This window comes from Culicoides brevitarsis, chromosome 2 (assembly GCF_036172545.1).
Source record: "Culicoides brevitarsis isolate CSIRO-B50_1 chromosome 2, AGI_CSIRO_Cbre_v1, whole genome shotgun sequence".
NCBI lineage: Eukaryota > Metazoa > Arthropoda > Insecta > Diptera > Ceratopogonidae > Culicoides > Culicoides brevitarsis.
This window is the reverse complement of record NC_087086.1, coordinates 18,845,628-18,870,431: the sequence shown is the minus strand read 5'-3', so window position 1 is coordinate 18,870,431 and position 24,804 is coordinate 18,845,628. Positions and strand designations below refer to the sequence as shown.

Below are 24,804 nucleotides of genomic sequence, written 5' to 3'. Positions count from 1 at the left end.
AATTATAGTATGGGCCACAAAATAATTTAAATCACATTAATAAAACGAATAAACTAACAATTACGTGCTGTTTACGCAGTGCTCAGCAAAAACCCGAGAAAAAGACAAAAACTGTAAAACAAAACATGCATTTAAATAGAAATTATTTCATTTTTGCACGTTTGCTTGTTCATTCATTAAAAGTTTGAGAGGGAAACTGACGTTTTTTTACTTCGTTTTGTTATTGAGGTAGGTAGGCAAAAAAATATCAAATTCATTGACTCCCGAAAAAAAAAATTTGTCTAACATCATTTCATAACAACCACGTACGTGACATGTGTTGATACCTTCACAAAAGCAAATTATACGGAAACTACCCAGTAATTTGTGCATTTAATAAAATAATAAGTACAGAAATATTATTTAAGAGCAATCGCGTAAGTATTAGCTTCGCATCATCCATTTATAGCCAGCGTGCTCAATAGAAATAAATTTATATAAAATAAAATAATAATAGTAATAAAAATCATCAAGTTAATAACAAAGAAAGGTACCATACATATTCACGTAAAGAAGAAAAATAAAAACGAATGAAACTAGATTCACATTAAAATGAAAACATTTAACCAGTTTGAACTATTACCTCTCTTACATTTTATCTCGATAAAAAGTACCTAATGTAGCAGTTTTTGCAAATAAATATAATAAATTTGATTATGTAAAGCATTGAGACGAGACCTTTTTACGAATGCTTTCCATGGCAAAGTATTAAATTGTTAATTGAAGCATAGAAGGTAGTCGTGTGTATTTATTTTTTATTTATTTAAGATCATGTCTCGTTGTACGATTGTTTTAATTTAATATTTTGTGTACTTTTATTTTTAATTTTAGTGAAATTATATCTGTTTAATAATATGGATTATAAGCAAAGTAGAAGAGAGAGAGAAACGTCATGTCATTGCAAGTCGTTAAGCGTTTCTGTCCACCTTGTTTACGCACTTCATGTCCGATTACGAGGCACGAGGTAATTAAAAAGCTTTACGGAAAGAAATGTTAACCAACGGTCCGTTTGAGAAAAGTAATATTTTTTAGTCAGTCAGTTCTGTCAAGAAATTGCTTTTTTTTTGTCAGTGAGTATTTTCGAGATCAAGGCTAGAAAATTTTTCAAAGTATAAAAAATAGTTGGGTACTTACCGAAAGTGGTCCTTTGGAAGCTTCATGAGAAAATTGCTGAGTCCACATTCACCAGGTACACATTCCAAATAAGGACAGGTAAAATTATTTCAAACCCATATCTTAATAGATCATCATAGCAAAAAAATGAATTGACGTCTAAACATTTCCTGTGGAGATAATTTTTGCAAAGTTATCAAAACGAACCAAAACTCAAACCACGTGATATCAAATCGCACACCTTTAACCCAAATTTTACGATAAGTACCTATATTACAACAATATTGTCCCACAAACGACCGATATATTATTACATCCACCTCAAAAAATGATTCCGAGCCAAAAAAAAAAGTATCGCACGCAGCTTTTTATGCGCTGTGCATCTATTATACTGTAACAACCGGTCACAACGGAGGAAACAGATTAAAGTTTATTATCCGTTATTGCAGAGAAACCCACACAATTTTTTTGATGTAATTTTTTTTGGGTATTATTTAATCGACTTTAAAATTTATGTCATCTCTTGTTGTTGTCTTTGCTGTCATTGCTCTAAGTCTATTTTTTTTTGTAGAGTCACGTATTGAAAATTATTGCTAAAAAATTTACAACAATAATATTTTCGAACATTTCTAGCAATAAATTTTTTGGACAATCAATATGACAGTAGTATGCAAAAAAATGTGAAGATGAAATTTGACATACATTTGAACAGACATTTTTTGTTAATAATAGTCTTCTTTTGTCCGTTAAGCGGAATAACATGTGTCAAAAGTTTAAAGGTATTTTTTTGTCGTAGCATTTTTTGTAAATTTCAAATTTAGGCTAGGTCAACATTCCATATCCCACACATTTGTCGCATACTTTATTATTTAGTGTGAGATTTTTGTGACAATCGATCAGACACAATAAAAAATATGAAATGTTTGATATATTATTTTACAAAAATTTGGGGTTTTGTGGCTTAGTTAGTGACAGATATCGCTACTGGCGACACGAGTTGTTCAAAGTTGCGACATTTTTCATTTGATTTTGTGATTTTGAGATGATATGAGATTTATTGAGAGGTATGAAGGCGGAAACACTTGAAGTCTATTACGATGGAAGGTTTCTTGCCTTGTAAAGCCCTTTGTAGAAGAAGTTGCCCTAAAACTAAATTGATATCTCCCTACGGATTTATAAGGTATGAGATTGACTCCTTTGGAGGTCAGATGAATTCTTTTGAAGTAAAATTGAACCCTTAATTGAATTTTATGAGCTTTTGAAGAATGAATCTAACTCCTTAAGTCCTTAGGAGATCAATTTAAGCCTCTTTGAAATGACCATCTTGTGAAATTAGCTTGTGATAAATTTTTTGAAGCTAAAGATAGTCTATTTCAAAGAGGATTAATTTGACATCTTCAGGAGTTAGATTCATTTATCAAGAAATTAGGAAATTCTCTTTGGATGCTAATTTAACTTAGTAAGGGATCAACAATTCACTTTCAATCCGTGAGCTGAGGAGATGAAGGACAACTCAACGATATCTGGGATCTAAAGGTCGTATCCAACTGACGAATAGCAACAATACATAGACTGCCTTTTCTCAACATAAAAACAGTCTCGAAACTTCAGATGAGAAAAAAATTAATTGCAGGTAAGTAAGACTCTTATGTAAATTTTGATATTTTTTTTAGATAAAAAACCAATTATAAAGCCCTAATGTATTCCCTAATTTTTCAAAACGAAAAAAAACTTAAACTATATGAATGTCTAGACACGATAATTGTCCCGTTTTCTCTAATTAGTGACTAACGAACTTAAAAAAACTTGAACGATTAACTTACCAGAAGCTAAAAGTGAGCTAAGTGCCTTTCAAAAGCTCTTCACTTTTCAAAAAAAGAGATAAAAACTGCTCCAGCATCATCCAAAAAATCAATCACTGAACGACCTTGACCTCTTCAATCAACTCGCAGCGGTTGCTGCGTCTGCGGTATTGAAGCTGATTCAAAAAGCATTTGTCTTAAGTAACTCATAAACTACAATAAAACAAATAAACAAACAAAAAAAACTTTAAGAAATACAATACCAGCACGTCGCACAAAAAATAACCAAACATAAAAAAAGATTTATAAATCCATCATCTCAACATCGCTCACATCATCGTTTGTTTATGTATTTTTTTTTCACGATATTGAGCAATTTCATCCACATTTTGATCAATTCATACACTAATAACAATTGTTGTTCAATATTGGTTGATTATCATCGAAAAGATGGAAAGATTACCAGATTTGTAAAAAGGTTTGTTAGTTGATTTTTTTTTTCATTTGGAAATTGTAACCCAGAAGACGGTCATTAGTCGGTTTTGTTGAAAGAAAAAATGTGTTTGAAGGTGAGTTAATGGAGTTTTTCTTCTTAATTTACTTTTTTCACATCGTAATCTATTTTTAATTTTTTCGTTTAGTGGCGTGGAGAAAAAAATTGGATCGTGATTGAGAGTAATGACGAGCGTAATGATTGGATTACATAAGAAAAATCATAAATCAAGACAAAAAGGATTTTTTTGCATAAAGAATCGCCTTACTGACACTCATTTGATTTTATACCAGGAAACTTGTCCCACTAACATACAGCAGCCATGTACAAGCAAAGCCTCCGCACCTCCCATATATTCATCACAATTTTATGTTTTTGATTACATAAAAGTAACATAAATTTTCTTCAAATACAAAATAGTCATAAAAAACAATCATAATAAACATGTTGTTTATCATCGTGGCATACAGAATATCAGACAAACATAACATCACATACTACATTGGAAAATGAGAGACTTAGCCTTAAAAAAGCAAAATAAGAGAAGACTTGTAATGCAATTGGTGGTGATGATGATGATGATAATAATGATGAGCTTGGTGTAAGAAAACAACTTTTACTCTCTTTTAATGTCTGTGTTTCGCTTGTTTTTTTTTCGACGATTTTTAGTGTGCAACTGCAAATAAAATAATAAAAAAAGAGAAAAATCTGCCTGAAAGCATAAAATCTAACTAACTGCATTCACTTTTCTCATGAGTTGTAACTAACTAGCTAGCCGACTGGCACTTCATACATTATGTTAATGTAATGCAAGTAATAAGATATTGCAAGACATCATAAAAGAAGAGAATGTGTCACTGTATGGCGAAGTGTGGTATGGAATATGCAATGGTATGCACATTAACGGTGCGATGATATAATAAGTTATTTTTTATTGACTACTTATTTCTTTATTTTTATGAAGAAAATTAAGTTTGTGGTTAAACTTAAAAAATAAAATAAGATTTCGATTGAAATTTAAGTATTTCATAAAAAGACTTGAATTATTCATCTAATTTATAATTGAAATGATTTCACAAAGAATAAAAAAAAATCAAAATATTTTTTTTATTTTTTTTTTTTTAAATATTCGTCTAATAAAGACTACTTTATTCAGTCAAAATATTAAGTTTTTGGAGGAAAAAGCCTAGGGCCACAAAAAACTCATCTTTTCTTATTTATACTTAATTCTTACAATTCTTTTAAATTCATTCTTAATTACTATTCTCTTTTTAAGCGTGTTAAAGTCAATATCCTTAGAAAAGTCATTATAAAATCTGATGCAGCGAGGAATAGGGGCATTATCAAGGTATTTTCTTGTTGTAGTAGTTGACTGTTGAAATGGTCTCGGATTTCTAAAGTCATATTGGTGGTTCCTTTCGACAAGTTTATTTCTAATGACGTTCGACAAAATGTTGGAGCTCAATATATCATGTGTTAAAGTGGCGCAGGTTATCCATCAGGTTTTTTTTCATAACATTTTTATTACCAATTTTATTGATTTCATGTCATTTTAAATAAATCGAGTTGAAAATTTTAATTACAAATATTTTAGACTAACATAAACTAATCATCAATACTTCAATAATGTCAAAAGTCAAACGCATTAAGGCGAGTTTCAATCCTGTTATGAACGGAAAATTACCAACCTACACAAAATTTTATAAATTAATACCTTACAACTTACACACTTTTCATTTCTTGTTTTTCAATCGAAATGATGGAGACGTCATGTCATGTTTACATATTGGACCTCATGTTCAAAAATTTCTTCACATAATATTTCTTACTAGTTAATTAACTCATACATTATGGGAACTGCACAAAATCACCTCAAATTTATTTTATTACATTTAAACCACCTCGTCTTATCTAAAAATATGCGGAAATATTTCTCCTAAATTAGCATCAAAACAAAAACACTTGTATTTTCAAACAGTTTTATTACTTTATTTATCATTTATTTACGAAAAAAACCTGTCTGAATTTACTTTTCAAACAACTTTACATTAAAGCGTCGTCATGACTCAGACGCATATTATAAATTTTTGCAAACAAATGATCTTGTTTTCATCAACGCCAAATCACCATAATTTAAAAATAAATTTTTTAATGTTTGCTCAATCAAAACGCAAATATTTGTAATGTAATAATTTTGCATTTTTACGCGAGAGAAAGAGAGGAAAATACATTGATAATGAAATTCAGTTTTGTTTGAACCTGATAAAAAAAATCATCCGGCATTTAATGGAACAAAATTTATGGTTATAAGAGTCAAGTTAATGTAAGCAATAAAAATTAAACTTTTTGCGTATACTCCAAGAAAAAAAAAACGTTTAATAATAACTTATTAACGGTTTATGAGAAAGAAAAGTCATGAGCAAAAATGTTCATAATAATGAAATTCATGAACAACAAAACTATGCGCGACGAAAAAATTTAAGTTTTTTGTGCATTTTTATGCTTTGCTTAAGTTAAGTTATAAATAGTCAATGAACCATGATGAGTATGAGTATTTTTATGTGCATTGAAATGCAAATGACTGTCATCTTTTTGCTGCAAATGCTTCCATTATTAGATTTACAGCCCATTTTAATGGAAATCAACAACAAAGTTGCCAGTTGCTACTTTATGATGACTTTTGTCGATGAATATTGCAGACATTTAATGGAAATTATACATTTTGATCCGTTATTGATCAGTAGCAGTAATTGTTGTCGTCTCTCGAATGAAAAGAAATTGTATTAAAATGAGAAAACGATATTTTTTCTCTACTTTGTAGTAAAATGAGATGATGTAACGAGCTTGATGAAGATTATGATGATGGTAAAGAAAAGAAAAGTTACGTACAAAAATTTGTTTATCAGATCTAATTTACAGCAATCGTGAAAAAAAAACATTACTTGAGAGCTGGGAGATGAGCAAGCAACCAAACCTGACGAACAATGACCATACTCAAGTAAGTTTTTTTTTCACATGACGACTAAAGTGTGAATGCATCGCCACACTTTTTGTGATGGCATTTCTATTGTTTTCAGTTTCTGTGGCTGTACGTGCGCGCGATTTGTATCACTTTGTAAACAAAAGAAACGAATCTTGAAGTATTCATCAATTTTTGTCGAAAAAAGACATGGTTATAAAAGTACTTTGAAAAAAAAAAAACTAAAGCGCATTTTTTTTATCTCATTCTCGAGGTGTTGAGTAATTGAGAGAAAAGGAGATTTGTAAGTCTACGTATTAGTGGATTCTTGAAAGATGCGTCTTGAACAAATTTCATTTTATGTATTTAGGAATGAATTAGTTGGATATATCGACAGAATGAATGTTCTGATTAATGACGTCATGGAAAAAACAACAGCAAAACATAATTTGACGATCACGTAAAGTAAGCATATTCAGCAAATTCAAAGGATAGCGACAACAGAATCTGTACCTTTATGATTTTTTCTTTCAGACAGACTTTAAACCTCGCAAAACCCCATTTCTTCCATATTTTGTTAAATATATTCACTTTTGAATGCAGGGACAAGTAAACAGATAACTGTCGCATTTTTCATCACAATGCAGTGTGATCTCATTTCCTCGTTGTCGTCATTCAAAAGATTACGGAGATGTCACTACACCCTGCTACCATTGCAAGCAGTGACGAGATCTTCCAATTTCTGCATTATTTATTACTATCTCATCTATATAAACTCTTGAAGCTAGCTAGCCTATGACCTAACAGCATGAATACAAAGCAAAAAGTGTAAGTTAATGATTACTTTATAAGGGAAAACAAATAGACAAAAAAAAAGAAGTTACCTTTGGTTTAGATGGAATTTGAAAGTTGATATAATAAATTGTTGGCATCTGTATGTTGACCGAGTGTGTGGAGTACTCTTGAAGATTGTTATGATTATTTTGTAATAGCAATGTAATGGTTTTGTTGCTCTTTTGTAACACTTATTTTTGTTTAAATTTGGTCAAGTATCGTCAGTCTCTATTAGTTAATTGTAGTGTTTGATAATCCGGGTAAAAACTTTTTTTTTTGACAAAATTTCAAATGAATGACCTTGACCTCCATTTGAAACATATTTATCATCACTGTCATCGAATTCCGTGAAATGATTAATTTTATTAGTAAATTTTACTCTCTTACGTTCTCTCTTTCTATTATGCTCTTTTTCTATTACTTTTTTGATAACAGTGATTGAAATAATTTTATTCTCAGTTGATTCTCGGAACTCAAGATGTTACGAGCTTTTTGTATTTTATACTTGGTAATTCCAGTTTTTTGCAAAATCTATGAAAAATGTGAATTAATTGAAGAACTTACCGAGGTCCATAAACTTAATGTTGAAGTCGCCTCCAAATTAGCATGCATTGCCGAGGTATCTCGATACAATACAAGCAAAAAATCATTAGAATTTACGTCAGAAGATTCTTTTGGATTCAAAAATTACATTTTGAAATACGGAATTTTTCGGTTCAGTGCTGAATATTGGTGTTCTGAGACATCTCCGAATGGCGGGATTTGTCACATAAATTGCAAGAAGTTCCTCGATGACGACATAACAGATGATCTAGCTTGCGTCATGCAAATTCAGAAAAATCTTGCCATTTACAATTCATGGGGATATGATTGGCCAGGTGGCGTCAAACGAGCCTGTAGTTGGCGACAAAATTTACAAAGCTGCGCAGAACTTAGTAAAGATGATTGGAAATCCTCTGCCGACTGTTTATTGAAATATCCGGAAATGCCGAAAGCTGTTTGGAAAAATGAAGGTCAGAATGGCGTCAAGGCACTTAAACATGAATTTCCACATGCAGCTGCTCTTGGATGGACTCGTGATGGAGAAATAACTTGGGGATGTGGTGGCTCATTAATTGCAGATGATACGATCCTCACAGCTGCTCATTGCACCTGGAATTCTGATAGAGAACCTCCGGATATTGTGCGTCTTGGTGATTTGAATCTCTTAACAGACGATGACGAAAAGGAGACGCAACAATTTGAGATTAAAGCAATCATCAGACATCCGAGTTACAAACCGCGATACAACGACATCGCCCTTGTAAAACTTAAAAGTAAAGTAAATATCACAAAATTCGTCATTCCAGCGTGTTTGTGGCCCACGCACAAAATTCCTGAAAAAATATCACTCGAAGCATGTGGATTTGGCAAAACTGAATATGCGGGAGATATGTCCCCGATCCTTAATAAGGTCACATTACGTTATTTAGACACAATTTCATGCCAGGAATCTTATCAAGGAATTAGATTACTAAAAGAAGGTTTGAAAGAGGAAACTCACTTGTGTGCGAATGATCCTACAGGTCGCAATCAAGACATGTGTGAAGGCGATTCTGGAAGTCCGTTGGAGATGAAATTGCATTTGGAGGACAAAATTGTGCCATTCATTGTTGGAATCACAGCTTTTGGGAAATTATGTGGTTCAGAAGGTTCACCGGGAGTTTATACAAGAGTCTCGTCGTTCATTGAATGGATTCGGTATTACACACCGAATTTGCCTGCAACATCATTAGAGTGTGCTGTTCAGTATAAAGATAAAAGGACAATTGATCCTAACTTTAATCGTCCTCGAGTTTCAGAACGAGATGATTTTGTGAATAAAGTAATTAAAGATGAATATCCAAAAGCAGCAGAGTCAGTTTCAGCAATTGGAGTTATCATCTCAAATCGATACATTCTAACTTCGGCTCAAAAGTTGAATGAAATGTAAGATTTTTGTATTAAAAATTTGCTAAATATAAAAATTATTTTACAAAAATTTCAGGTCAAGTCCAAATAGAGTCCTTTTAGAACAATCAACTCCCATTGAAAGGGTTATCTTTCACCCAAACTTCAGTATTCAAACACCCCAGCAAGATGACATTGCCATTATTCGACTTCGTCAACGTATAAGGTACGTTCCTAATTTATAGGAAATCGTCTTTATCACAGGTAAACTATCATTTCATATTATATTTCATCATTTTAATGAAAATTTAGACTGAAACTTTTTACTTTTATTCATTAAGTTGGACCAAAACGCAATTCCCACTTTGCCTGCCTTCGACCCCGTTGATTAATGACTTTGTCTTAATTGAGTGAGTTCCTCTAATGGTGATTCGTTACAGATAATTAACTTTTACTTTTAATTAAATATAGACAGACGTCCTTCGATTTGACTCGCCAGCATCAATTGTATCGTGTATCAAGGATGGAAGCTTGTCGTCAAGCTTATTCTGAGTTTTTGGACTTCCACAATATAGATGAGAACAAGATTTTATGTCTGTTACCCACAATTGAGGTTAGATACGTTCCTGATTCCTGTAAAATTCCCATTGGAACGTCAATTTACACAAAAATCAATCACAATGGAGCTTCGGTTATGATGCTTCATGGAATGGTGGTTTTCAGTAAGGATTGTGGGCCAGTAATTGCGACTAAAATTTCTTCATACACAGAATGGATTGAACAAGTAGTGTTTAAAAAATGATTTGAAAACGTCAAAACTGCATTTCTCTCTAATTTTAATAGACTCAAAAATCACGAACTTCATTTAAAGTGTGTTAAAATTCCAGCACGCGATCAAATTGCCATAAACGTGCAGTGTGTTAATGAATGGCGCCTCCATAAAAACTATTAATTGTCTAAGACATCAAACCGCTATTCCGCAGTGATTGATGATCTCTTCGATTGAGGACCACCATAAAAGTCGCACTAATTCGACAACAGTTTAGTTTCATTTTTAATTTCTCACCACAAAGAAAAACATAAAATATCAAAACAAACCATGTTGCATAATTGACATTCGTTTAGTTTTTTTTTCGCGTTTTGCAAACCAATGAGCGCATATAAGTAATTTTCACACAGCAGTCTCTCTTTTACGCATCGTGTCAAATTTGCATCAAGTTTTAGGCAATAAAAAAATGGTCTGAAGTCGTAGACGTGACACGTGAAGACTTTTGTTGAAAGACAATATGTTGTACATAAATTTGCATAATTAGCCGATAAAATCATACTGGTTCGAGTTCTTTATTATTTTATTGTTTTCGTGGCTCTTTTGTTACAATTTCTTGTTACTTGTAACACTATTTTACGGCTTTATTTATTCACATGAGAGTAAAAATGTCTTGTGCGTTGATGAAATTTTTGCAGTAAGTAACAATTTTATAACAAATGTAAATCTTTATCTTATAGCTTTTATTAATTAACGCGAAATAAAGTCACACAAGCATAAATAAAAAGAAATATATTCATGAGTTTTCGCAATTTTGTGAATTTTCTCGACAATATATTAAATCTATACAGTAAATGTTTCTTCGTTTAAGGCTGAAACAATTTAGATAACTGTTTCGCTTCTCTATTCTATTTTTTCTTTTTGTAACGGATTCTGACTATCATTGGAATAGATTAAAAGACATCAGCAACTTAGATTTGCTTGGATTCTAAAAATCTTCTCAATCAATCATTAAGGAGCTGGCTGGAGCCTTTCGCCAATGATAATATCATCATGTATAAGGATCTACTTGGTTGCTAATCCAACACTCAAATTAACTCAAGTTACTCAAGTTAAGGAAATCAACACGAAGACTTGTCAGGTCAATATGAGCAAAGAGCATATTCAACTCAGAGAGTATTCACGACATCATTAACGAGTGACACGGATGCAATATTCAAATGCCACAATTATAAAAAACTGTTTAGCTTTGTCATATCAGTTTATTAACAATTGAAAAAGAAAGAAAAGCAGGCGATATTTGTCCAACTAAATCTGAAAGTAAATAGGACTATAAGACTATGAATGAATAAAACATAATAAATTACTAAGACAATAAGGTTGCTGCTCAAAGAAATATTTAAAAGGTGTACAAATATTTGAAATTCTGTTATCACTCACTGGGATAAAATTAGCATTTAATAATTTTAATTTCAAAATCGATACTAAGAAAATTAAAATTTACGAAAATCAAGATAAAAATAGTACAATTTAACACAAACGTATGTATATTAAATGTAAGTCCTTTTAAAAGTCGTGAAACATTTTCCATACTTGCTTCAGCCTTAGATTAATGGTTAACAAAAAAGATTCAACCAGAATCCAATTTTTAATTAATATGAAATTATCATAAAAATATGGATTGTAATTTTTATTTTGATAAATGATCAAAACAAATCAATTTAAGAAAAAGGTTTAATCACTCAAGGACGCCGAAGGAAAAGGTAAATGTAAAAATTAAAGAGTGTCATTTAACCACGATTAAACCAATCATTTAAATTAAAAAGGAGCAGCTGCAACTTTTTGGATATGAAACCAATAAATTAAATGAAAAATTACCCCTCATTTAACTCCATCATTAAGAAGTACAGCAGCGTTAAACTCACATTCTCGTAAATTTAATTACTTGAAAGGCAAAGATATTATGCAACACCAGTAATTTACAATCCTTCCTTATCACACACTCACCTACTTACCTTTCACATTATTTACCTACTGACGTACTTTCTTGCAAACATGCAACACTCCTCACTTTGCCTTTCTTATCGCCTCGACATTCGACATATATCGAAATACAATTGCGCCGCATAAAAGACTTATTATCAAACAAGTTCCCTTTATTTACCCAACCTACAACAACATCACCATTGGAAAAAAAAATTGCATCAACAACAACGCACCTGAATGCATTGCTCGCGCGATCCTTTCACTTTTATTTGTGCAAAACTGTTGAAAACTACCCGCAAAACATCTCGATCTTTCACTTTTTACCCACTTGGCATACACTCAGACAATGTCTAATAAAATCGCGCATGAAAATTCCAAAATCAATTCAATTTTCTGACATAATCGGCAGAAAATCAGGAGAATTACCGAAAACAAAAAAAAAATAAAAATCAAATAAACAGACAAACAATGTTGATGATAGCAAAAATGTGGGTCAATTGCTCACGTTTTTTACTTACATTTATGGCGATTTTGTAACATCATCGTGAATGGCGCGAACGGTCGCGACAACACTTATTGTCAAATATTGTAGAATGGCATGCATCAAATATGAAGATTACGCTATTCGATGGATTTGAACCTGTTTGCTAGTTAACGCACGTTTTGCGTCGTTTTTTTCGACGCTTTTCAAAGTGTGTTTCTTGGTTAATTGTAATAATAATAAATAAATGAAGAAAAAATTGTAAAATTAAATAATGCAATTTCAATTTGTGCAGCAATATGATACGTAGATTGATTTTAAAAGGCATTAAAAAGATATTAAAACGTCGCGTACGGAGGCATTTTACAATATTTTCGCGATTGTGATAAGTTTGTAATTTTATGATGCGCGATGAGGAAATTTCCAATTGATTAGGTAATAAAAGTGTGAGAAAAATTATCGACTTAATGGATAATTGAATGGCGTTTAAATGACATTTTCACATGTTTGGGATGAAAATGCGGAATCTTATGGTTGTCACTTAAAATTTGCTCACAAAAAATCATTCTATGGTCTAAAATCGATTTCACTCAAAACAATTTTGTTTAGCAAAAAAGTTAAAAAATAAAAGTTTTGGTAAAAATTTTCTACAAAACCTTAAACGAGGCTTAAAAGATAAAAATTTTCAAAATTAGTTTCAAGTTTTTGTGTCACTCTAATACTTTTCCGTGTAAATTTGTGAAAATAAATCATTTTCAAACACTTACCATTAACGAACATTTCTCGTATGATCACCATACAAAAAGTTTCATTCTATGATGTAATAATAAATCACTAACATTCCAAAGTCACATACATCCTGATGCCGTTTTGCGAGTTTTCAAAACCAAAACACATCTCGCGAAAACTTGTTCCTGCACGGATCGCGTGTGAGGAAAGTAACACTAACTGTCATCGTAGATACCTTTCACTTGCATAACGGAGCCTACTTTCTATGAACATTGCTCTATCTTTCATAATTTCTCCATTTTATTCAAGATTTAAAAAAAAATAAATAAAATAATGACCACCGATGCTGGAAAAACTTGTTAGATTTTGCGTATGATCCGTACCACGAGCACGCGCGAACAGCTTATCGCAAATAAGCACAAATGCTCATGTAAGTTATTGCTTTGTGAGTGTAATTATTTTTGAATGTGCATTTATGGAAATATGGGGATTGCGTAAACGAAAATTATCTCGTAGCCTATTTCCACTTTGTTGGCAATAAAAACTACACTAATATGAAAACCATGATTGTTTGCAAAAAGAAATGGAACAAGACATTAACGGATTTGCTTTCATTAGAGAAAGACACAAATTTGTTCCTGTCGTGTTTTTATAAAAAAAAACAGAAAAAATCAAAAAATGAAGTTGGGACTCGTGTTCCTTGTCTTGATGACTGTCATTGTCTCTGTGGTATATTCTCAAAGATTTCAGTACCACCGAGCTGGCGTGCGACCTTATAACCTGATGAAAGGCATTAGAGAAGTACATCGCCCACGGTCATACCCGAAAAAGTTCTTGATCATTCCATCAGGCAATAAAAGCGGAAAAATGACGATTCGTATCAAGAAACCAAAAGCATCGAAGGCACAATCGTACTCAAATTTCAAACAATCAAATAAGAAGCCAAAGACTCATCACTCAGAGCATCCAGAAAAATTACCTGCTGCATATGAAACTGTAGAAGAATGGCCTAAAAAGTCACATGAAACAAGATATACAAGAAATGAACGTAAGTCTTTTTCTATGAATCTGATAAAAATAAATTGTTTAAAAAAATTAAAATATTTTCAGAACCATTCAAAACTACCAAAAAGCCAGTACGTTACACTTCCATTGGAGGTTTCAATGATGACGACGATTTTGATTTTTAATGTAAGAGACTGATTAATTCTTTTGTACCTGATTTCACTTAAACCAAAGCTGATACTGTTCAAATATGTAGTATTTTTCGTTAATAGAGGATATAATTCCTACCCTGACTGATTTCCCAAATTGACTTTCTTACCTAGTCTGTATTGTATCAATATTCAAAAATATAATAAATATATAAAATAATCTCAAATTACCGATTTATGAAATATTTTTTAGAAATTTCAAACATTTGCGTGCAAATTTCTCATTTTTATTTTCTTTATGGCTCCATAAATTACGTTTGACACTAACTGAGAGAAAGAAACTATGCCGTTTAATATTCATGACAAAATTTATGTTGAATCAATTGTTTCGATCAGAAAGTGCCGACTGACATATAAACCGCGACACGACATAAAAAAGTAACTATCCAAGTCAAGTACAGTCAAGTAGAGTTGTCGGTTTGACCTGAAGAGAGGAAAGACAATATGTAAATAAATCTTTTTTTATGAGAAGCTTTGTTAACTATTTGTCTTTTGTAAGTTGGATGAGAGAAGGTATTAGGGATGGAGGATTTTCGTCGCATGTAGAACTCAAGTTACCCGTGAACTTTGTTTTACCTGTCTTATTTCAAAATAAATAAGTAGAATAGACGAGTAAACATGGAATGCAAAAATAATTAAAACTCGATTTTGCATTTTTCTAATTTAAAGCCTTCTTGAAACATACCTTGCCAATCCAAAAGAAATTCATAAGTAAAATTTACAAGACGTTATATTTAATTCATACTACATTAAAAAATCCAAAAGACACGTTTTCACAAATGCAGACTTGGGCGTCTAAGCCCGTATATTTTAGATCAGTCGGAAAATTGAGTTGAGAAAAAAGCTGGATATTATATTCGTAAAAAATATTTTGAAATGTTCACGGGACTTGAAGTCAAGTTTTTTATTAATTTGCTGAATAAAAGTATTGTCTTTTATTGTCATAGCTGCGGAAAAGGAAGAAGATTATACGAACAAATTTTGTGAGTCCGTGTTTTATTAAGATATTTCCGGAATCACTAAGCCCGCTGATAACACTTTTTTGCAAGTTAAACTTGCCTACGATTTTACTCTGAATGGTAGAAATATTTCCCTTGTCTTTTCATGTCTGTATTTATTCTCCATTGACGACAAATGAACTTACATGCTACGTTTAGCGGTTGTAAAATGTGGGTTGCGTTTGCATATATAAGAATGATATCCTTCTCGAAACAATTCTCGCTCAATTCTAAGCTCATGTGTGATGAATGTCCCTCCAGAGAAACACGATTGGCAGTTCAACTTTTTCGAGCTTTGAGGATAAAATTTAGACGTCCAAGGAATATTGAAAATGGTTTTTTAACACTTTTTTTATCTATTTTTTTAATATATTTTTTATTATATTTTTTTAAATATTTTTTTTTTATATTTTTTTTAAATTTTTTTTGCCAGATCCTTTTCATGCCTTAGTCATCCAGCTGTTTACTGACTTATCTAGTTTGTACAATATTTTTAGGTAATCGGACATATGTATTTGTGAATTAAGAGAAAAAAACTTCAACAACATTCTTGACTATATGTTTGGGCTTTTACTGTTTTTCAGATGACGAATTATAGCTTAGGAAAATTTAAATTAATTTCATCAATTATCTAAACTCGGGTATTGCAAAATTTTATTATTCAGCAGATCTTCAACTTAACGAAACTAATCTTTAATTTTTGTGCTTTAATGCTTCTGCGGCAAAGATTTATTATAATAATGAAAAATTTATCGAGCTTAAAAATTTTAAAATTTACCTTTATCCTTCTTTGACATTTAAATTTCATCTAATTTCAAATTCAATTTCATCACCCCTAACATTATCAATCACAAGTTTTTTGCGGTGTTCGATATCCCAACAAAGAGACTGAAAGCTAGTGGTTTACCTTAAATATTTATGAAAATCGTTCTAAAATCAGTATAAATTAAAATGTCTCACCAACTAACAGACCTTTTAACAAATAGTTGTTCAATCTTTAAACAGTGCAATGAAAAATCTCACAAAATTTCTCGTTTTCTTAATCGCAATTCAATCTATTTCCGTTAAAAGTGAAGATTTGTTCCAACCACCTCCTGGATTTGTCTTTACTGGAATCAACGGCGAGCTTACTGGACCACCAACTCCACCACCAATCGTCATTATTAGAGGTCCAAAGCTGTATTATCTCCCGCGGAATCGATTTGTCTTCGAGCCTTTATGGAAAATTCCATGGTAAAAAGAGCAAAAATCTCCCACTCTTCTAATATTTTGTATGTTACATAACCTGTTCGCTCGCAACTTTTACTTACATAACATCCACCAATAACATCGCTACATTTATTAGCCTTCTTTTTCCTGTGCACCAAACCAACTTTATTTTTGCAATCAACAAAAACAACTGCATTGTCCGTATCACACATCAAACTAACTGGTTTGAATTGTGTCTCTTTCTATGCGCGCACACGCCATTTCGCTGCTGCGGCAAAAGTGCAACGCGAGTGTGCGGTTGAATGCACTTTCCGATCAGCTTCATTATATTTAAATATGAATTAATAAATGTGAAAATAGTAGAAAATTTTTCAATTGCAACAAAAACATTTGCGATACATTTCTCCCAGCAACGTTTTCTGTTACGAAACATTTCTAATTGTGCGTTTGAAGGTGAAGCACGTGCTTTTTATTATTAATCGTTTGTTCAAAAAGAAAAAAACTTTTGTCAACAATCAAAATGTATTTTTACTCATTTCTCGTTGTACTGCTGTGCATCTCATCAGTTTTCAGTCAATTTGGAGTCGTAGATATTGATACAGATAGTCCAGATTCAATTTACGAAGCATTTGAGGCTCCACGATTGATCATCATACCAACGAGAAAGAGCAAGGCGCTGGCCCGATTCGGCTTTGTGAGAAAAGGAAGATACATGAAACGTTTGAAGAAGATCGAGTTCGAGGACTAGAGCCTTTTTTTACAGCAAAAATAGCATTTTTTGAATAGTCACTTAGTCAGTTTTGTTATAAATTTATAGTTTCTATTAGTTTGTAGAGTAGTAACGTTGTTGAATTATTAATAAAATATATATTGTGAACTAACCTGAAAAATTTTGTTTTATTTATTGAAATATTTAATTTTTTGATTATTTTTCCCGTTATTGAGTCATTGGGATATTAAATTTTTCAGAAATGAGGAGTACTAATTTGTGTAAGTATTCACAGAAAAATTTAAAAAACCGTCCTAACTTAAATAAATATTTTAAGCTAGTATAAAAAACCTTATGATCAATAATAAAAAATGAAAAATCGTGAAAATTTGTCATAAAATAAAAAATAAATGAGGAGTATGGAATTGAGAAAAATTTGAGAAATTTTTCAAATTTCAAAAAAAACCACAAATTTAAAAGTAGCTCTTTTAGGTAGATTTTAGAAAAAAAAAATATTTAAAAAATTGATAAATTTCAAAAAATTTAAATTAATAACGGAGGAGTACAAAAATGTGAAAACTTGAGAAAATCGTCAAAGGTGTTTATAAGTCCTTTCGAATTTTTTACAAAAAAAAAATTATGTTGAAAAAAACGAATTTCGTTAGACAATTTGAATTTTTTGTTAAAAAAAATAAATAGATAAAAAATTGTGAAAATAATAAAAAAATAAATAAAATAACGGAGGAGTACAAAACTGAGAAAAATATAAAATCTTTTAAAAAATTTCTAATTTCTAAAGGAAAATAAAATTAAAATTAAAGTTTCATTTAGAAAATCCTTAATAATTTTTTTTTTTTTTTTTGTAAAAAAAAACTACTCAACTATTCTATTTCTATTTATTTCTTTTGTTAATTTTTCGTTTATAAAACCATCTAACATTTGATTTTTTTTGTCTCAACACTTAACTCAAAAAATAAAAGCTTTTTACAATTTTTTTTTTCGGTTTAAAAATATTTACATTTTTATCTAAAAACAAACAATTTAAAATTTCGCATCGCAAAACGTTTGTGGCAGTGTGAAGATCGTCTCAGGTCACTTTCTTTACCACCATCCGCTGTTCCAGCCACTCCATCCGTGATCAACGTGAACGGCATGTGGGACATGAACTTCCTTGTAAACGGGCACGTGCTTAATTACGGGCACTTCTTTAATTATCGGAATCTGCGTAAAAAGAAGAGACAATTAAACATAAAAAATTTAAATGATAAAAAAAAGAAGATTTGTTCGTGCGTAATGCGATGTAAAAAGGTGACACGAGTTGAATAAATTAGCGATCGCACCGCAAAAAGACAGCAAAAGATGATCACCTTTTGGCAATTTCACGTACATGAACGCGGTAATTTGTACACAAATAATGACACGTACTTGATTAGCATTTCAAAAGAAGAAGACGCGACGCATCTCGAAAAACAGAAGAAGAAGAAGAAGTGTTTTATGGACAAACGGTTCCGGCTTCCGCATTTGTTCAATTGAATTGGATTGCAAAAAATAAGAGATTAGATTGTAATTAAACTGGACAGACAGACAGATTGTTTTTCTTTTTTGATGAATGATAGACAAGAAAGTATTTTTTTTATGGCGAAATTTCTTTTTTCGTCGTGTGAGGCATTTCTCTACTTAGCTCACGAACTAGTTTAGCGCGATAAAGAGGCCAATATGGTAGTGACAATGAGCTGTCGCTACGGGGAATCCAGTTTAGGAAGAGGAACATTTTACCTTTTCGATGTGATGATGGTGCGATGTGTGATGATGGACTTTGTACGGAACGTGAATAACAATATGTTCACTAAAAATAAAAAAAAAACAAATATTTTCATTAGTAATTTGAAAAAAAAAGTTCAATAAAAAAACAATAACAAAGCAACAACAACCGTTCAATGACTTGCTTGAAATAATTTGCATATAAAGTTGCATTCCTTTTGAGTTCACATGATTTCATTAATTGGTAAAAATGTGTATTACAAGAAGTGGCAGTGCGTGATAATGAGTTCGTCGAAGCATTTGTGAGCGTGGAGAAGGACGCGCATCACCTACTTGATCAATAACAAACGAAAAATATTTTTTGTTCATAAAAAATTGACTTTAACGCGTTTTTATAAGTTTTTGTTCTAATTTAATAATTAATTTAAAAATAAAATATTTATTTATAAATAATAAATTAAAATTAATTAATTAAATAAAAAAAATTAAATAATTTTAAAAATATTTTTTTTTATATTTTTAAGAATTTTAATTTTTATATGAAAATTAATTTCCTTTTTTAAAAAAATTGTAAAAATTTTCGTTAATTTTTTTTGTAGCTGAATAATTTTTTTCTGATTTTTTAAAAATAATTTTTGATTTTATTTTTTAAATTTAACGAATATACCTTTTTCAATAATAAAAAAAAACTTAATGAGCTTAAGATTTATTGAAATGTTTTTAATTTATTTTTTTTATCGTCATTTATGACTTTTTTTAAAAAATTACTGAATTTTCGTTTGATCATTATTTTCATTAATTTAAATTTCAATTTTAATTTAATTAAATTTAATTTAATTTTTATTTAATTTTATAGTTCATCATTATTTTTGTCGCATTTTAATTTGTTTCTTCATTTTTTTTAAAGCTTTTTTAAAGACAGACAGACAACATCAATTACCAGCAAATCACATTTTCCGAAACTCCCTAAAAATCAGCGGAGGTCGCACGTCTCGAAATCGATCAAGTTGCGTCAAAAATTAGTGTAAAAGAGGTCACGCAGCTCAATCATTTCGCCAGTAGTATCACTTTCAAAAGTACACACGAGAAAAAAAAGTAAATAAGATAAATGATACTCGACTCGTGCTCAACACGCACTAATAATCCTCATTTATCTTTTAAACTCATTACGAGTCAATTCATTGCGTCTTTTTGTCTCTTGATTGACCACAACGTCACAAAAAAAGCAATAATTGTCAAGTTTATCATTTATATTTCTTCATCTCAAAAACTCTCTAAACTTGAATTCGAGACGTTCGAGGAAATAAATTTCAATGCACTTGTTCAAAGGTAAAATTGCTTTTTGCTTCGTTTGAATTTTGAATTGAATAGAGATGCAAAAAAAAAGTTGTAAAAATAGCAAATAAATGGCAATAAATGCAAAGAGCGGTAGTTATTAATAATAAAATGTTTTTATTCGCATTATTTATGGAGAAGGTCATAAACGTTGAGCAAGGCATCAAATAAAAAAGAGAATATTCTTTGCAACAACTTTTGCGCAAATCATCCATCAAAAAACTCTCAATCAAAACTGATCGAAAGTGAAAGGTCATAAAGTGCGTTTTACTGTTTTACGCTCCGTTTTATGTTTAAATTAGCAAAAAAAAAAGTTGCGTGTGGAGAGATTAACTGAGAAAAATAATAATTCATCAATAATGATCACTTCAGGTTCAATTTAAAACGAAAGAAATATGATTGATTGGCACCACGTTTGACGTTGTAAATTTTATTTATTAACGATGTTGACTAGTTTTATTAACAAGACAACTTTACAACGCAAATATTTGTGCATTGTCAAGTTATTCAATTAATCAATGCGCTGCTAAAGTCGAAATAAAGATATTTTACGTCAAAGGCGAAGGAGAAAGAAATTTTATTTGTTTTTGCGATTTGATTATGTCATTTTTTGTTTGGACACAAAAAAAATACGTGATGCCCTTTAACCTAAAATCAAACTTTTCATTGTTTTTATTACAAAATGATCAATCAAAAAATTAAAATTTTATTTGTTTTTATGGTTTTATGTAAGTTTTAATAGGCGGAATTTGATTTTAATGGAAAACAATCAAATGCGGATTAAAGTGATTTTTTGTTGAAGAAAAAGAAATAATTGTCGATTGATTTCAATTTTCTGCAAATTTTTTTTTTACAATTCTCTTTTATACGATAAATTTTGTTTTCGACTTAAAAATTTCAAATCCTATTTCTCTCGAAAAAAAAATATTTGCAAAAATATCGAAAAAAATTAAATTTTGAGCTAAAAATATTTTTTCTTTGATTTTTATTTTTTTATTTATTTTATATTTTATTTATTTTAGTTTTTTTTAAATTAATTAAAAATTAATAATAAATTAATTATTTTATTTATTTTTGTTAAAAATAAATTTTTAATTTTTTTTAATCTTTAAAATAATAGAAATTTTTAATTTATTAATAAAAAGAATTAATTAATATATTTTTTTTTTATTAAAAGAAAATACTTTAAAAATTCAGAAATTTTTGTTAAATAATTTTTTTTTGCTTAAAAAAAGATAAAATTTTATACTGTTTTAAAAAAAAAATTTTAAGAGAAAAAAAAATCATAAATTTGGCTTATTTTAATAAAAATTATTATTGATAAATATTAAAATTTTTATTAAATTTTTCAATTAATTTAGCTCTTTTAACGGAAATTTTATATTCGGCCTTGCTCATCAGACAAACTTTCAGTAAAACCTTTCACTACCAATTAACAAAAAAATTTAAACGACCAACATATGACCTTGCAAAATATTTTTCCACAAAAAAAGTGATAAAAAAAATTACAAAACATTGCATCATGAATTGCATGTGGTTAATATTTTATATGCGTAAATGCAACAAAAAACACGAAATGGATGTACCTATCAAAAAAGAGAGTTACATAATTTACAAGAACTCCTTTTACCAATTTTTTAACTGTTTCCATGTAGTCAAAGGTGATAGCAAAGTAGTTTTGCACGTTTATTCACTTTAAATATTTAATAATAATAAAAAAAATATCAAAAATAATAAAAATAAAACATAAATTGATGAAAAATGTTGCGTTTGAGTAATTTACGTGTCGTATTTTTTTTATAACAGACGCAAAATATTTCATAATAGGTGTTCAATTTTTGTGTCAAAAAAAATTAATGAATTTATTTCCATTTCTACTGGGACGTGTTCTTCATTGTTAAGTCGCTGGCATAACTAGCGAGTAACAATTAAAGTCTCAAAAAATATTTTTTTAAATAAAATTAAAGCCTAAATGTTACAGTCTAACAACTTTTTTTTTCGGTAATAAATTATTTTCCGTACATTTATTAAATAAGAGTAATGAAGACCGACAAGTACCGTCATAACATATCGACTTGTCTGGGACACGAACGCAGAATATCGCATGGCTGAATGGTCACACAGCGCGAAGAAAAAAAAATAAACAGGTTATATTCTTTCTTCCGCTTTTTAACCGCCGCGCAATGTATATGGATGCAATTCCAGTCTGTCGTCGTCCGATATATTGCGTTAACAGTGAAAGTGAATGTAATGTAATGTGTTTAAGAGACGACAACAACAACGACGGACATAAACATAAATTATTTATGGTAAGGACTGTTTTTATGTTTGTGAATTATTTTTGGCTCGTATCTGGTCCATTTTTGCGTTGTGTAAATTATGAGGCAATAAGAACGCAGTTGAGTGCGGTAATCGTTGGCGATGCAAGGTGTCGTTATGTCATAAAGGTGCCCTCATTAAAGACGTGAACGGAATGAATCTTTACGATTTTTTTTTATTTAATTGATTTTTTTGGAGTGATTTAATGAGTGGGAAAGAATTTTAAAGAAATTAAAGAAATAATTAAATAACATTTAAAATGTTAATGTTTTTTTTTATAAATTAAAAAAAAATAAATAAAAAATAAAAATCAAATATAAATAAAAAAGAAATTTAAAATATATTTTTTAAATAAAATAATTAATTAAAATAATTATTTTCATTAAATTAATTAATTAAATTAATTTTTTTACAATTATTTTTTTATTTAAATAATAATAAATAAATAAAATTTTTAAAATATTTTTTTTAAACAAAATATTATTTATTTTTTAAATTTTTTTTTAATTATTTTAAAAAAAAATAATTAAATTAATTTTTTAATACAATTATTTTTTTATTTAAAAATAATCCAATAAATAAATTTTTTGACTTCGTAGAATAAATGTTTTTTTTTATTATTTTTGTAGTTATATTTTTTAAATTAAATTGATCGTTAATTTTTTTGAATTAAATAAAAATATTTAAATTATTTTTGTAAAAAAAAAAATAAATTAATAAATAATTAATTCTTTGATTTTAATTTATTTTTATAAAAATTTATTAATTATCAGCTATTTAAATTCGATTTCTGGTATAATTGAACATTTTCACACTTTTAAAAATATTCAAAATATTTTAATTACCTCACATCGCCCTTAGCATAATTTTTTATTTATTTCCGAAAGTGTTACTAATGATTTAAATTCACACAACTCAACATAAAAAATGATCAAGTCCCTTCCTGACATATTTAGTCACACCTGATTTACCTGCGTCTCACACTTTTTTCGCACTTGACTTATCTAATAGCTAGTTACGCACCACAATTTAATTGGTGTGAAACTGAAAATAACCAAGTACTTGTTATTGATTTTTTCACTCGTTATCATGTAGGTTTTTTTAAAAAAAAATGTAACTAATAAGCAGCAATTAAAAATACCTCGGACATTTGTTCATGCGTTACGCGTGCAAATAGCAACAATTTTTATTACATATTTTATTACATAAAATTAACGCAAAGTGCACGACAAAAAAAAACGTAAACACGTCAAAAGGTAATTAATGATCTTATTCCGGGCAAATTTGGGTCTATTTTCATCTTCTTTCGTTTTCGTTGGGTGATTACCAAAAATGGACAAAAATTGAAATTTTTTTCTCTCTTTCTTTAATTTTTTTTCTTGCATAATATTTAATTTTTTGAATTTTTCGGAGAAAATTAATATTTTAATGATAGTAATTATTTTATTATGATGAATTTTTAGAGTGGATTTTTTTACAAAAAAAAAAAAAATACAGAAGCGCAACTTCCATCCAATCAATAAAATAAATATTACTTAATATCTTGCTTTAAAAGTCAAAAGCAAGTTCGCAAGATCAAGTTTTGTTTTTTTCTCTCCATTTCTACTGACTACTAACGAATTGTGCACTACTGGCATAGAGTAAAAAGTAATCAGCATGTGGCTTGGCATTTACATTGCAAAAATAAAATTATTGCATAATAACCGGAGAAATGTTACAACGTTTAAATTTCTTCTTTTTTTCTATTATTTTATTATATTTTCAACGGGTGTCGATAGCCGTCGAAGAGTACCACCACCAGTGGGTTAATGTTTGATAGTTTTCTTTCATGCGATATTCTCTTTTGTCTTTGAACACCATTTAAGTCTCTTTTGTGTGTTTAGTTGCATGTAAAACAATGCAAATGCAGGAAAAATAGCAAAAGACAATTTAATTACATAACGAAATCGATGCATTTTGCTTGTAATACTTTGATAGGTGCCAGTGATAATATGAAAGGTCGTGAAAAGGGTGAAATATGAGGAAGTAAAAAACTCGCGCGAGATGTTTTTTGTTTATTATGAGAATTGAATTGAAATACAAAATCAATAAAAATAAATTGAATAAATAAAAGTTGGCAAAAAAGATC

General features: G+C 29.7%; 1 protein-coding gene across 1 annotated transcript; it reads left to right on the top strand.

The window, feature by feature from the left end:
- The first annotated feature begins 7,718 nt into the window (after window positions 1–7,718).
- On the top strand, window positions 7,719–10,569 carry LOC134830788 (ovochymase-2-like). The gene is made up of 4 exons (XM_063844371.1): window positions 7,719–9,208; window positions 9,267–9,395; window positions 9,511–9,579; window positions 9,641–10,569. Exons 1-4 carry the CDS (start codon window positions 7,719–7,721, stop codon window positions 9,969–9,971), a joined length of 2,019 nt encoding a protein of 672 aa, XP_063700441.1. The 3' UTR covers window positions 9,972–10,569.
- The last annotated feature ends 14,235 nt before the right edge of the window (window positions 10,570–24,804 follow it).